Source organism: Harpegnathos saltator, unplaced genomic scaffold (genome assembly GCF_003227715.2).
Source record: "Harpegnathos saltator strain DR-91 unplaced genomic scaffold, Hsal_v8.6 scaffold117, whole genome shotgun sequence".
NCBI lineage: Eukaryota > Metazoa > Arthropoda > Insecta > Hymenoptera > Formicidae > Harpegnathos > Harpegnathos saltator.
In genome coordinates, this window is record NW_020229892.1 from 474,863 (window position 1) to 487,804 (window position 12,942).

At 49.8% G+C, this 12,942-nt stretch overlaps 1 protein-coding gene across 11 annotated transcripts in view; it reads left to right on the top strand.

Annotated features, from left to right (window-relative positions):
• Patronin (calmodulin-regulated spectrin-associated protein patronin) overlaps positions 1-12,942 on the top strand; it is a 62,058-nt gene that overhangs the window by 23,927 nt on the left and 25,189 nt on the right. For all 11 annotated transcript variants that reach the window (XM_011153899.3, XM_019844952.2, XM_019844953.2 and 8 more), the window contains one exon: positions 12,544-12,639. In XM_011153899.3, coding sequence (XP_011152201.1) covers positions 12,544-12,639 — 96 coding nt within the window. The remainder of the gene's footprint in view (positions 1-12,543; positions 12,640-12,942) is intronic.

The following is a 12,942-nucleotide window of genomic DNA, read 5'->3' on the forward strand; positions in this document are numbered from 1 at the left end:
GGTGAAAAGCCATGTCTGAAATTTTGTTTGCCAGGCAAAACAGAAAAGGTTTTTTGCATCGTATTGTGACTGGAGACGAAAAGTGGATATATTTCGATAATCCCAAACGAAGGAAATCCATTAGCGACCCAGGAAAACCATCCACATCGATACCAAAGCGGAATATTCGCGGCAAGAAAGTGATACTCTGTATATGGTGGGATCAGAAGGGTGTAATGTATCATGAACTATATTAAAACAGAGCCAAACTGTCACTGCCGAACTTTACCAACAACAATTGATCCGTTTAAACAACGCATTGAAGAATAAGCGGCCGGAATATGAGAACGGGAAGAGACACGACAAAGTGATCTTCCAGCACGACAACGCTCGGTCACATGTTGGAAAGATTCTGAAGGCCACCTTGGAAGCACTTGGCTGGGACGTTTTACCTCACCCGTCGTATTCACCAGACATTGTTCCATCCGCTTATCACTTGTTCTGATCGATGGCACACGGGCTTTCGGACCAGCACTTCAACAATTATGAAGAAATAGAGAAATGGCTCAATGAATGGATCGCTTCGAAGGACGAGTCGTTTTTCCGTCACGGAATGCAACAACTGCTGTCAGACAGATGGGAAAAAATAATAGCAAGCGATGGCCAATATTTTGATTAGTGTACTTTTTCATGTTTTTTCATACTAAAGTCTTTTTGGAAGAAAAAACGGACCGAATTAATTCACACACCTAATATATGTGAAAATAATTTGCCATTTTTTACTACTATTCGCACGTAAAGGGAATTCTTTTGTTAGATTATTTCGTTGTTAACGCGATGCTAATAAATAGTCTACATTGTGTCTCGAGATTCCTTATTCCATTGATTCCCCAAATTTGACAGAATTTGCAGGATCAACGGAGAATAAAAATTTCGACTCAGTATACGTCGCTATTCGCACGCTGTGCGAATCGATCGCGCTTTTCTCGATCGAACAGGTGCGAATCGAAGATTGGATGCGCGACGGACGTTCTCTCGTGCTCGAATCGATACATCTTCAATTATACATCGGGCATCGTAGACGGGCGTGAATAATCACTTTCACATTTAGCGAGGTCGCGCACTGCAAGAGCGAGACGGAGAGAAGGAAAGAGAGAAAGAGATGACGAAAGAAAGGAAGAAAGATATCGCGCTTAAACCCGAGTGACTTTTACGAGTTTCTCAGGATGAGATACGCTCACGAGTCGCGGGCATTATTGTACGGTTTTATCTGCCGTCGACGTTGTACTTACGATTCACAGAATGGCTCTTGCTTGTCCGCGACACGTAGGCGCTTCTCGGCGAGAGTCACCACGCTCGATCGTAATTAACCGTATGAATCAAGCTTGTTGGCTACTTTTGCGAGGAAAGGTGGTGGCCTCCTCAGTTGTCGTTGCTCATTAATGCTCATCGGTTCGTAGGTGTATTACGCGCGAAAGTGAGACTCACGTCCACGTATAATCACTGGTGCGCCATGAGCCTCTATCCCATTTTCTCTCTCTCTCTCTCTCTCTCTCTTATTGAATCTAATCTCCTGTCGTGACATTCCGCGCCATCGACATGCGCTTTAAAAAAGGGAAATTATCGTTTGCAACGAGAATTGAGATTGAGGTGGTCGGCTGGACGAATCTTCATCGCGGATCGTCCCCGGTGGCGGCGACTCGTAGCTCTCGTATACGGCTATCGCGTTCTTTCGACAGACTCGCGAATGAGAACGTTCTCCTGGAGTAATGCGGTTACGTAATACGTAATACCGTATTACGGGTTAATTATTTCCAAGCGTGAAATCGAGGCGTGGTGGAAACTCGCCGCGATCGCGTCGATAAGGTGATCGTGACCGTGGCGACTCCGCGGCTCGCGTCTCCGCGTCGAGGCATGATCGATCGACAACGGCGACTTCCCCCCCCCCTTTTTTCGCTCATCCTTCCGTCGAATCGGCGATGTAGTCACGTAAAGAGACTCCGCGCCGTCGTTAAACGATGCGCGGCGATCGCTCGTCGGTACACTTCCTTGGACGATGATCGTCGTGCACTTCCTTCCTTGCGCGAACGCGGCGCTCGGTCGAAATGAGAAAAACGGACTGTCGATGCGCGGAAATCATCGGCTGGAAATTTTTAATGCAACACCCGCGCGCGTTTAACGAACTCCGCCATAATTTGCTGCGTTAATTACGGACGAAAATGATGATTACGTAAGGCGTCGCGGTACAGTTAGCCTAAGCGGGGTAGCAACTGTTGTACACGCGGCTCGAATATCGCGCGTTGCGACGATATGTAATTGAACACCGAGTAGGAGAGAGGGAGAGGGAGAGGGAGAGAGAGAGGGGGGGAGAGAGAGGAGAGAGAGAGAGAGAGAGAGAGACGGAGAACAAAGAAAGAGTCATTCACCGATGATGCTCGATCGATATTTTTTTTCTTATCGCGCGATGTATTCCGTCGATCGCGACGTGTTAATATCGTCGATCGCGTTTCCATTTCGGACGCGTTTTTAGATATACTTTTTAGATATACTTTTCAGTCTCAAACTCAGTTTTTCTCACACGATCGTCTCACATTGTGTGTTATAAGCTGTGAAAAAATCAAAGTGGCGTACTTAGCGTCTGATAGGCACGCGAAACAGGGCCGCAGCGTATTTCCAGTACATTCCACACCGGAGGTGGCGGTGTACCATAATCGGCACCTCGATCATGGTATCGATTATGGTACCATCCTGGTGGTCACTCAACTGACCGTTCTTTCGTTCGTTCACTTCGCCTCGAGCGCATTTCCTCGGTTGTGCAACGTGCGGGCGCGCGCGCGCTCGGCGACCGAGCGCTCGAAGCGGTTAACGTAGCCATCGGCGCGTGGACCCGCGATCCACATACGAAACAGTGCGAAGTTTCTTTCCTTCGCCTTCTCCGAGCGCGGATGTGGAGCCGGACGAACAGTCCCTCGGCGGTGTTCTCTCGCGACGTGTTCGCGCGCGCGTTCGCTCCGAACCGATCAGGGACGAGAGGAAACAAAAGCACAGGAGGACGGAAAGGAAACTGAGTGTGCGGGGGAAATGAACACGACCGTGGCGAGAGAGACGATGCGAAGAGCTTCCCCGAGGAAGCTCTCTTGTGCGCGATAAGGCGATAACGTCCTGAATGATCTGGATACCGCGGCTGTTTCTGGTAAGAACTTCCTCCGCGCGTCACCTCCGCTGATCGCGCTGCCGGCCGGAGCCGAGAGGCAGATCGACAGACGAAGAAAGGGGGAGAGAAAGAGAGAGAGAGAGAGAGAGAGAGAGAGAGCTTCTCCCGAGAATAATTAGTATTCAACAGTCGTGTTCCCTGCCCACGCCGTTATTTTTCCCCGCCCGGTAATGCGCGCCTCGTGCACGCCACGCTGCTACATACGTAAAAGGAGCGCGGCGACTCGTGACTCGCAGGACGATTCTTCGAGTTCTGCCGTGCGCCCGGCAGCCTTCGTCCCGGCCCCATCGATTTTGGCAACGGCACCGCACCGGGCCGGTATGCAAATAGCATTTCGCCGACGCACTCTCGCGTTCTCGCGTTCTCGCAGCGAGAGCTGAGCAGTCGTCCCGACTCATTCTGAAAATCGTGCGGTAAGAGTCGTCCGTCTGTGTTAATCTTGGCTGACGCGTCTTCTTATCGCGGGCAATTTTTATCGTCAATGCCGCGAGGCTGATTCATTGTTTTCGCGAAAGATTAATCGAGCTTGTCCATATGGAAGCCGCGAGAAGCGACCGTGGAATCGATTTCTTCTCTTTCTACCTCCTCCTTTCTTTTTTCGTCCTTTTCCGACAAGAAACACAAGATTGACGAAGCACCCGTGTAACGCGCACGGGTGCTTCGTCACTTCCGCCGTTCCGCATAATATCGCGCAATTAGGCCGAGAATGTTAATTAAGATTATTATGTAATAAGGACAGAGGAATATGCACGCATCATCGCGTTGGATCGATCGAGCGTTCGCGAAGGCAGGCAAAGTAGGTGTGCGTTATACGTACGATGATGCTGCGTCGCATCATCGGTACATACGACGAACAGAGAAAGGGGGGTTGAGAGCGGGGAGAGGGAGCAGGTATAACTGACCAGTTACAACAGAGCGATCGATGTATCGTGATCTCGCCGCACGGATAGAATTACGATCGCCGCGTGAAACATCGGCAGTCGATAATCGGCGCGTTTCGGCTCGTCCGATTCCAATCGCCGCTGGACGAAACGTCTTCGTGCTCGACGACATACACAGTCGTTCGCGACACACAGACAGCCGTGTACGTAAGTAGACATTCGTGCAAGTGCACATGTATGCACAGGGGAGGGGGGGGGGAGAAGTTTTAACCGTGCTTCCTCCGGGGTTTACGGCGAGTGAATCCTGCGGGAATTTCGATCAATCCACCGCCATTCCCGGACGATTTGCAGCGAGTTTAAGGTGCATTCGCGATGCAGTTGCGATGCCTGTGCAGACGATGCAGGAAAAGAGTATCCGCAGTGTACTCGGGAAATTCCGCAGCGAGATGCGCATTCTCCCCCGTCGACTCATAAATTATCAGCATTGTCGGAGACTTGTGTCAAGCTCCTCCTCGTGCTGATCGATCATCCGCGAGAATACCTTTGAGTCGATTTTCTTTTCGTACAGATGTAAGAAAACGAATCTTTCAAAAATTCGTCGTGTCTGCTTCTCGGAAAGCTCGAAGCTGTTTCCTCCTTCGCGGCGGCGAATTTAACGAAGACATCGCTTATTGCATTATTCACAACGCTTCTTCACTTATGTGAAGCTGGCCCCTTATTATCAAAATTTGAAAAAATTGGTGAGAGTTCTAGTTGCCCCCCGAAGAGTTCTAGAGTTCTCAATCGGTTTTAGAAATAATTCTGGCGTTTTAAGCAGTCGAAAAGGCAATTGAAGAAAGGAGGGGGGCCAACTTCACAAAACCGTCCACTTTAGCGAGCTAGAACTCTTTCATTTCCGCTTGAATCGATTCAAGTCATAAGGAAAATCGTTAGAACTCTTCGGGGGGCTACCAGAACTCTAAAGAAACTGACCGATTTTCGAAAAAAAATTTTTTTCTAATTGGACTTAGAAATGTTTTTTCGAAAATGGGTCAGTTTCTTTAGAGTTCTGGTGGCCCCCCGAAGAGTTCTATCGATTTTCCTTATGACTTGAGTCGATTCAAGCGGAAATGAAAGAGTTCTAGCTCGCTAAAGTGGACGGTTTTGTGAAGTTGGCCCCCCCCTTTCTTCAATTGCCTTTTTGACTGCTTAAAACGCCAGAACTATTTCTAAAACCGATCGAGAACTCTAGAACTCTTCGGGGGGCAACTAGAACTCTCACCAATTTTTTCAAATTTTGATAATGAGGGGCCAGCTTCACATAGGTCGCTTCTTCCTCTCTTTGCGGGATCAAACGCGAGATTTATCGCGGCTCGCGCTCGAAGTTTCGCGTGAAAGAAAAGCGCAGACGTCGCCGAAAACGGGCAGCGGCCGGAAACGGTTTGTTTGATTCCGCGACGCGAGCACTTTGCTAGGAACGCAGCATCCGGCGCTTTCGGATCCTGTTTTCTTCCCGCCTCCCTGTCTTCTTCCTGCCGTTTCTCCCGGCAAATCCGCGACCGTGAAAGTTTGAACGTATCCAAACAAGTCGGGCGGATACTGATTTCTTTTTTTCCGTCACGGTGTCAAATAGTCAACGTCAGTGTGGCAGATGTTCTTTCCTTCGGCTATCGATCCTATAAGCGGATTTATGGTCGTAAAGTTCACACACGATAGCGATAAACGGCACCGTTTCCATATTCCGCGCTGGCGAACGCCGCTCCATTTTTCCGCGGTGACGCTCTCGCGAAATTTCAGACCGACCCCGCGATCGTTTTTCCTCGTCTCCGTCCATCCCGCCTCGAATCGCTTCGCCGTTGTCGCGAATCCGTCATGTCGAGAATCCGTTCTGACAGCTGATCCGGTGAAATTGCGTCGAGATTGCAATCTGGCAGAAGCGCATACACTTTACCACCTCGCAACATCCAATTTTACACGAGTCGCAATCAGTTTAACGCTCCGACCCGACAACTAGCGTTTCCTGAAAGAATTATCAAATGTCAAGGAAATACATCTCGTCCCGACTTCCCGACAGGATCTCGAAGTAAGCCGGAAATAAGTTGTAGGCGGGTGGATCGAGAAATGGAACCAAACGCAAGCTAGGACTTCTCTCTCTCTCTCTCTCTCTCTCTCTCTCTCTCTCTCGCTCTTCTCTCGTTGAAAAACTCCTCGCCGCGGTTTTCTCCTCATCGCGGTTGAACGGAAACAAAATTATCCGCCGCAGCTGAGTAACATTCGGCAAACTTCACGTTCGCGATTTTACCGCAACCCACGGTCGACCTACATAACTCGAAGGTAAAGAGTCCGGCTTTTATAAAGTGCTTGCCCCCAAGAATAACAAGTTCACGTGAACTCGATCTTCTCCTCGGGAAGAAGAAGGAGGAAGAGGCGAATAAGTGATCTGTCAAGCGGAATTAATCTAATTAAATCGGCTCGCCACGAGTATATGTCTTCGGGCTGGACGACGCGACGGCGAGGAATTCGAAATGTATCTGGAGGGAATTCCCGCCGAGATCGTGATCGCCTCGAACAGGCGGTCGCCAAAGATGGAGACCGGCAGAGATCCGTGGGTTCTCGTAATAGCTCTGATCTAGTCGCGTAGGCACCACCTTATTTTGCCACTCGCGAACCTACCAACCTACTACTCGTCGCTGCAGGCGGACCGACTGCAAGTCAGCCAGTCAGTTCGAGTCTAGAAAGCGCGTGTCGTTTCCTCCTCGTGCAAATAAAACCCCACGAGAACGAGAAAACACGTGGTCGTTTTCCAGTTCGCACGCTATCTTAATTCTCTCGGTTTGTTTCTCCCCAGCTGTCTCTCGTGATTGGAGGGGAGGAGAGAGCGTTCGTGTTTGCGTTCGTGTTTTTCTTTTCAGAGTGAAATTCGGCGTGTCGGGTGTTCGGAACTTTGAAACGGGCGAGGTTGAACATTAGAATGTTTGGACAGACTTCCAAGAAAAAAAAAACACTAATTGATAAGGAATATTTAATAATATGAACGCTTTCAATATTAGCCAAGCAAACACACAGTTAGGATGTTGGTGGTAGTGAAATCTGGACGTCAGGCAATTTCTCCATTGTGGGCATTTTTCTCTCCCTCGCGAATATTTTCCTCTCACTCGCGGAAATAACGAGGTCGCGGGGGATTCGCTGTGAACGTTCCGACTGCGAGCCGCCGAGCGTCGCTCCTAATCCGCGAAATGCAACTTCGCCGCCGGTAATCCGGACCCGGTGTGTCTTTCACCGCTCGCCTCGCTGCCTAGCTAGGGTTATATCTGCCGCGGCCGCCTTATTGCTCGACCTAACCGCGCCTAGACGCGCGTTCACGTGCCGCGCAAGTAGTCCGATAAATTCCGCGGGGCACCGAAAGAAAAAAGCTGCAGCTGCAGGTGTTGCTCGTATGCTGCTGCTGTTGCGGTGGCGAAGGCGACGCGCTGCGATGACCGAACGTATTCAACCGCGAGCCGAAAGCTTGTCGGTCGTGAGAGCTGTTACTTATCTATGTACATAATTCATTTATCAATAACTCAGTAAAACAAGATCGACGGAATTTTGCAGAAACTCGTATATTATCTCGACCTTCTGTTCGTTGCGGAGTAGCTGGTAGAAAAATATTCAAGTCGACACACCCCACGCACCTGTGTCCGACCTCTTTTAAAGAGGCGGCGCGTCCCACCGGAAGCCGAAATATTTCCGCGGGAAAATTGAGGATGCGCTTTTCATCGCGACATCGCGAGGACAAGACATCACTCGGCCGAGTGAGCGGAACTTTTCTCCACATTGCGCGGATTTTTCGTGGCAATTTTTTTCATACTGCGGAGATCTCCGTAAAGTGCCGTATGTAACTTGCTGGCATTAGCAATCGGGCTTATCTGTCACGCGATTGTGTTCCCGGCCGCTTTGCATTTTCCGCGGCTGGCCGAGTGCAGGCCGCTGCTAGGGGCGAGAGTCGCGTTTTTCCCGGGACGCACAAAGTCGCGTGGGCAATGCCCATGGCCTGGAATCCATATTAAGAACTTGCAGCGCTCGCGTCGCGCGGCGGGTCGCGCGCGCTGCTTCGATTGAAACATTGAACAGCGGATATGCGAACGGACGATGCCGCCGGTGTAATACGTATCGTTCGGTAGAAATCTCGTGCAATTCTTCCCGCGCGATATCATCGTCCACATGCACACCGCCGCTGCATGCGGAAACTCGCTTAATTTGCGAGCGGCCACGTACGTGCAGTTAATCCTTAGAAAGGCAGGCGGCGAACGTGCTGTATGATTTAAAGGTAATCTAAGTTGCTAACGAGCGGATGCACATATAGATGTGTGTGTGTGTGTGTGTGTGTGTATATGTGTGTATGTATATGTATATGTATATATTTTATATATTTATATATATATATATATTGAAATACTTCGATAGCTTAAATTTACCGCTGCTTGACTATCAGACTGTGAATTATCGCTGACTGTACGATTGTTGTATCCTCGATCGGCAGCATTATCGCGCGCGCATGTGTGTGCACGCGTTCTGTTTCCGTGATTCTCGCTCGGCTCTTACCGGAGCGTGGTCGTCCCGCTTTCTATTTTATAGATTCCAGATTCCAGATTCGTTCCGCGGCGCGCGCGGGGCGCATCCAGCACGGCGGAGCGACGCCGTTATTAATCAAATACCATTTTCGAAGCGTTTAGCACGTCGCGATTTCATTTATCCCGGCGAATTAACGACGAATTTACGCGTCGCGCGGAGATCGAGCGGGCGGGCAACCTCCCAGCGCGCTTGTTCGTGCGCGAACGACGCGTTCTTCAACGTCGGCTTCCGCCGACCCGCTGAGGAACTTGTACCCGGCTGAAATAACGCGGAGAAGCTGTGTGTACGCGCGCGAACACGAGCGCTCGTTGCTACCGTGGCCGTGTAGCTCGTTTGCATAAATGAAAGTCGACGTCTTCTCCACGGGTGTTATTGCTCGCGTTGTCATCGCGGGACACGGATCTGAATCACAACGTCGCCAATTCCGCGCCGGCCACGGATCTCGGCCCGATCTTAATAAAGATCGATGACGCGGCGCGACGCGACGACGACGGCGGACGGTCGTGGATCACCGAGCCGAGACCGTCCTCCCCTACCTATCGCGCGCGGATAGGCCGGATCGATCGAATCTGAATCGCCTTCTGTGCGCTGGTAACAACGGCATTCCGTGTCGTGTAACACAACCAGTTGTTAGCGATGACACGGCTTCTTTTTATAGACGTCCGTAAACGTCGTGCACGCATGCACGTGCAACGCGTGCTTCAAGTGCATGCGTGTGCATGCGTTGCTTCGGTGAATCGGTTCCTGCCGGACACGTGTGCTAGTTTACACACCGCGAAATGTATACGGGCTGGCTCGAAGCGGCCGGCACTCTCTCGGCTCGGAAGGAGACACTCGAAGTCAGCAGACGCTGTTGACTTTTCGGTTTCTTTCTAAACGTCGAGAACGTTTAGAGAACGATCGCGCGATGTAAGAAGCTACCATTGGGAGACAAATATAAATACGAGCTTGGTGTAATTAGGCACGAATTTTTACGAGGCTTCAGCTTGTACCTTGTTAACTGAATAATGTTGAGAGTTGAGAAATTAAGAGAGTTAAAGGGTTAGTTAGTGAAGAGGATTCTTCGCTGCTTTAGGACATGCGCCTAAAGTCATTGTCGACGACTTCGAGCCGAGCTGCACACACGTTTCTCATTGTCGGCATTGAAAAATACGGTGCAAATGGGCGCGCTGGGGATTATCGAGCGAGCCGGTGATTCTGCCAGGTGAATCGTCGAGCACGACCGTCGATCCCGGACTGATCTCTTGGCCTCTCTCTCCTCTCTCTCTCTCTCTCTCTCTCTCTCTCTCTCTCTCTCTCTCTCTCTCTCGCCCTGCTTCGTGATATTGGTTGGAAGCTGGAGGCACGTTAATAGCTCGTAATTACTCGTTACGATTCATTGTTTGACCGTCCACGGGCGGAGAACGGTATAATCTATTCGCGACGTTGATCTACAGGCGACCATTACGCGAACCATTATTCCAAACGACCGAGATCGATCGACCGTTCGGAAAAACGAGTCTCGACGGGATCATGCAACGAGAGGAAAAAATGGGAGCTTCCGTTGATCAACTCCGTTTTTTTTGTTCTATCATATTGGTGAAGTCGCTATTAGAATCGCTATCTTTCGCGCTTTTCTCCCCTTCCCTTGCACTGCAACTTTTCTCTCGTGATTTCCGCGTGAAAGTATCGCGTCGCATTTTAGCATTTGCATCGGCACATTTTGACGAAATCTAAACGCTGTTTCGAGGCGAAATGATATTTGCACGAATTTTCCGCGAGCCGCGCTATATCTCCTGTCGCTCCTCTCGTCGTCGTCGTCGTCGTCGTCGTCGCACCTCCCGCGCGGATCCATATCCTCGCCAATCTCTTCCTTATTCCAATTTCACGGCTGGGGGATTCGCTGGCGCGGGCGCATCCTTTCGTTCCTTCGATGCGGTTGACGTCAGTCGTATCTGCAGCCAGCTCGCGCCGTCGAAATTGATAGTTAAACATTTTCCGCGGGAAAACGCGCCGCGTGGGCTACTTCGCGCGTAGCAGCGACCGCTCCCATGTGGACTGTAGGTAACACGTGTGTTATTGGGATAACACGGTTACCGAAGTAGCATAATCAATAATCGATGTCCCGATGTAGGTTAAGTTTTCCTGTATGTCGTTTTATTTTTATTGTTATTTTTGTTAAAATATATCAGAGATACATGGCGAGGTACACACAGGGATTGGAAATTATCTCATATTACGAACTACGCGCCGGAATTTCCGCCGTTAATTTCCGGCTAACGTTTGCCCGACCGTTCGTTTATTTTCGTCGCCGGGGATATTAGAGTAATACATTTAGCAGAGAACGCGCTTGCGCGTATTAATCGCGAGAGAACGGGAGAAGAAAAACGAGAAAAAAAAAGCAAAAAGCAAGAGTAACAAGACTGTGACGGGAGGAGAATGCGAGAATCGACGGTAAATATTGAAAGATTCGCGCTGCTCGCCGCTGCCGTCAACGTTATCATCAATCTGGCCGCGATGGATGATCGTCGCACCGCGGCGGCGGTTTTACAGGAGCGTCAGAAACTTCCTCGTGCCACTTTAATCTTCATAACACACAGTCGCGCGGCGTGACCTCATACGCGACGGCCACTCCCATCCTCCCCAGCCCTCCAGTAGCTTCTTCCTCCTCGCCGGCTCCTCTTTCTCCTCCTCCACGGCCTCTTCACGTTCCCGTTCGGAGCTGCTCGACGAATTGATTAGGCGTGCAATTTCATGTGCCAACCCGCCCGGGAAAACTTTCGGCGGGGAATTTATGAACTGTCGCTGGCTGGCCGGGACGTCGAGAGAGTCACACGACCCGTGGCGCCGGTGACTTTGAACCTCGACTCCTGCCGCTCGCCGCGTTTACACGACGTGTCTCCTCTCCCGGGCGAAATGTCTTCCGACGACAAGCGGAAATCATCCGTTCGATGATTCACGACGACAGCAGGGACACGCGACGAGATTGCGTCCGGGGTTTCGTCGTGGGAATTAGTCTTTTTCATGGAAAATCTCTATAGAATATTTTATATTGAATGAGCGCGAGCAAACGTTCCGATGGGGGATTCTCGAAAGAAGAGACCGACCCAGTTTTTTTGTCAATTCTGATTGACGATAGATGCGATTGGTCAATTTCGTTGGTGTAATCAGCTAGTCAAGTTAGACCAAGGCCGATAGAAAGGGGCCATTAGTCCGTTTTTCTGTTACGACATCCATCGAAACTTTTGCGTTCATTCAGTAGTTCCGGGTTTGTCAAGGTTGATCAAGTTTTCGGAATTTCTGACACGTAATTAAAAGCGCGTCCCGCGGTAAATAGCGAGGATGTGAATTCGCGTCCGAATTTTTTGGAGTTCAACGTCGCTCCTACGTGAAAGTTTCGGAGCCGAGTATGTTAATGTCATTTTTGGCTTTCCCTCTCACCGAACCGTACATTGAGGGAAATGAAACACGCGAAATAATTACGTCTTTCCCGAGCCGGGCGAAATCGACGAATCAGTGTGAAATCTGGAAACATAGCGAGATAATAAAAACTGTTAGATCTCACAAACGATACGACGGTGAGGCGCACTTTTTTCACGTGCCTGAGCGGAATAATGTAGCAACTCTTCGAATGCGTTCGCACTTGGAAATACGAACTCGATAGGAACTCGTTTCAGTCTCAGTTTTTCGTACCTCTACATGGCAGTTGCAATTTCTTGCCGCAACTCCGATCGTTCCACGGAACGATCAAGTGGAAAAATCACTTTTTTAAGAATCTCTTCTGTGAAGGATTAATTAAGGCTCGGGCAAATATATTCGATACTTTGGCGTGTAAGGTATACTTTCTCATTCGCTCTATGCGGAGAAGTTTCACGTTTCTCCTTTTGTGTGTTTCAGGCGAAACAACGTGCCTCCGTGAAATGGCTCTTGTCAAAGGCGTACAACAATCGAGTGCCGGAAAAACTCCGCGAGCCGTATTACCGTGATCATGAGGTAAGCTTCAACGATTCCGTCTCAGTTTCTACCGCTGCCAAGTTCGACAAAGACCACTTTTATTAATTCATTAATCAGCGAGCTTTCGTTCGCCCGACATGCGCGCCTATCGAGACGCTCGTCTCGATAACGTGCCCGCGGTCGGAGATTAATTTTCATAAATTTACTCACATTTCTCACGTGCAAACATTTACATTCTTTAGGATCTTGCTTAATGCCTTTTCATTTGCTGCTGTGTAATTTTGTTGAATTTCTTATGAGCCTTCTCGGAGAGATGGATTTTCCCAAGGCGTATTACTACCA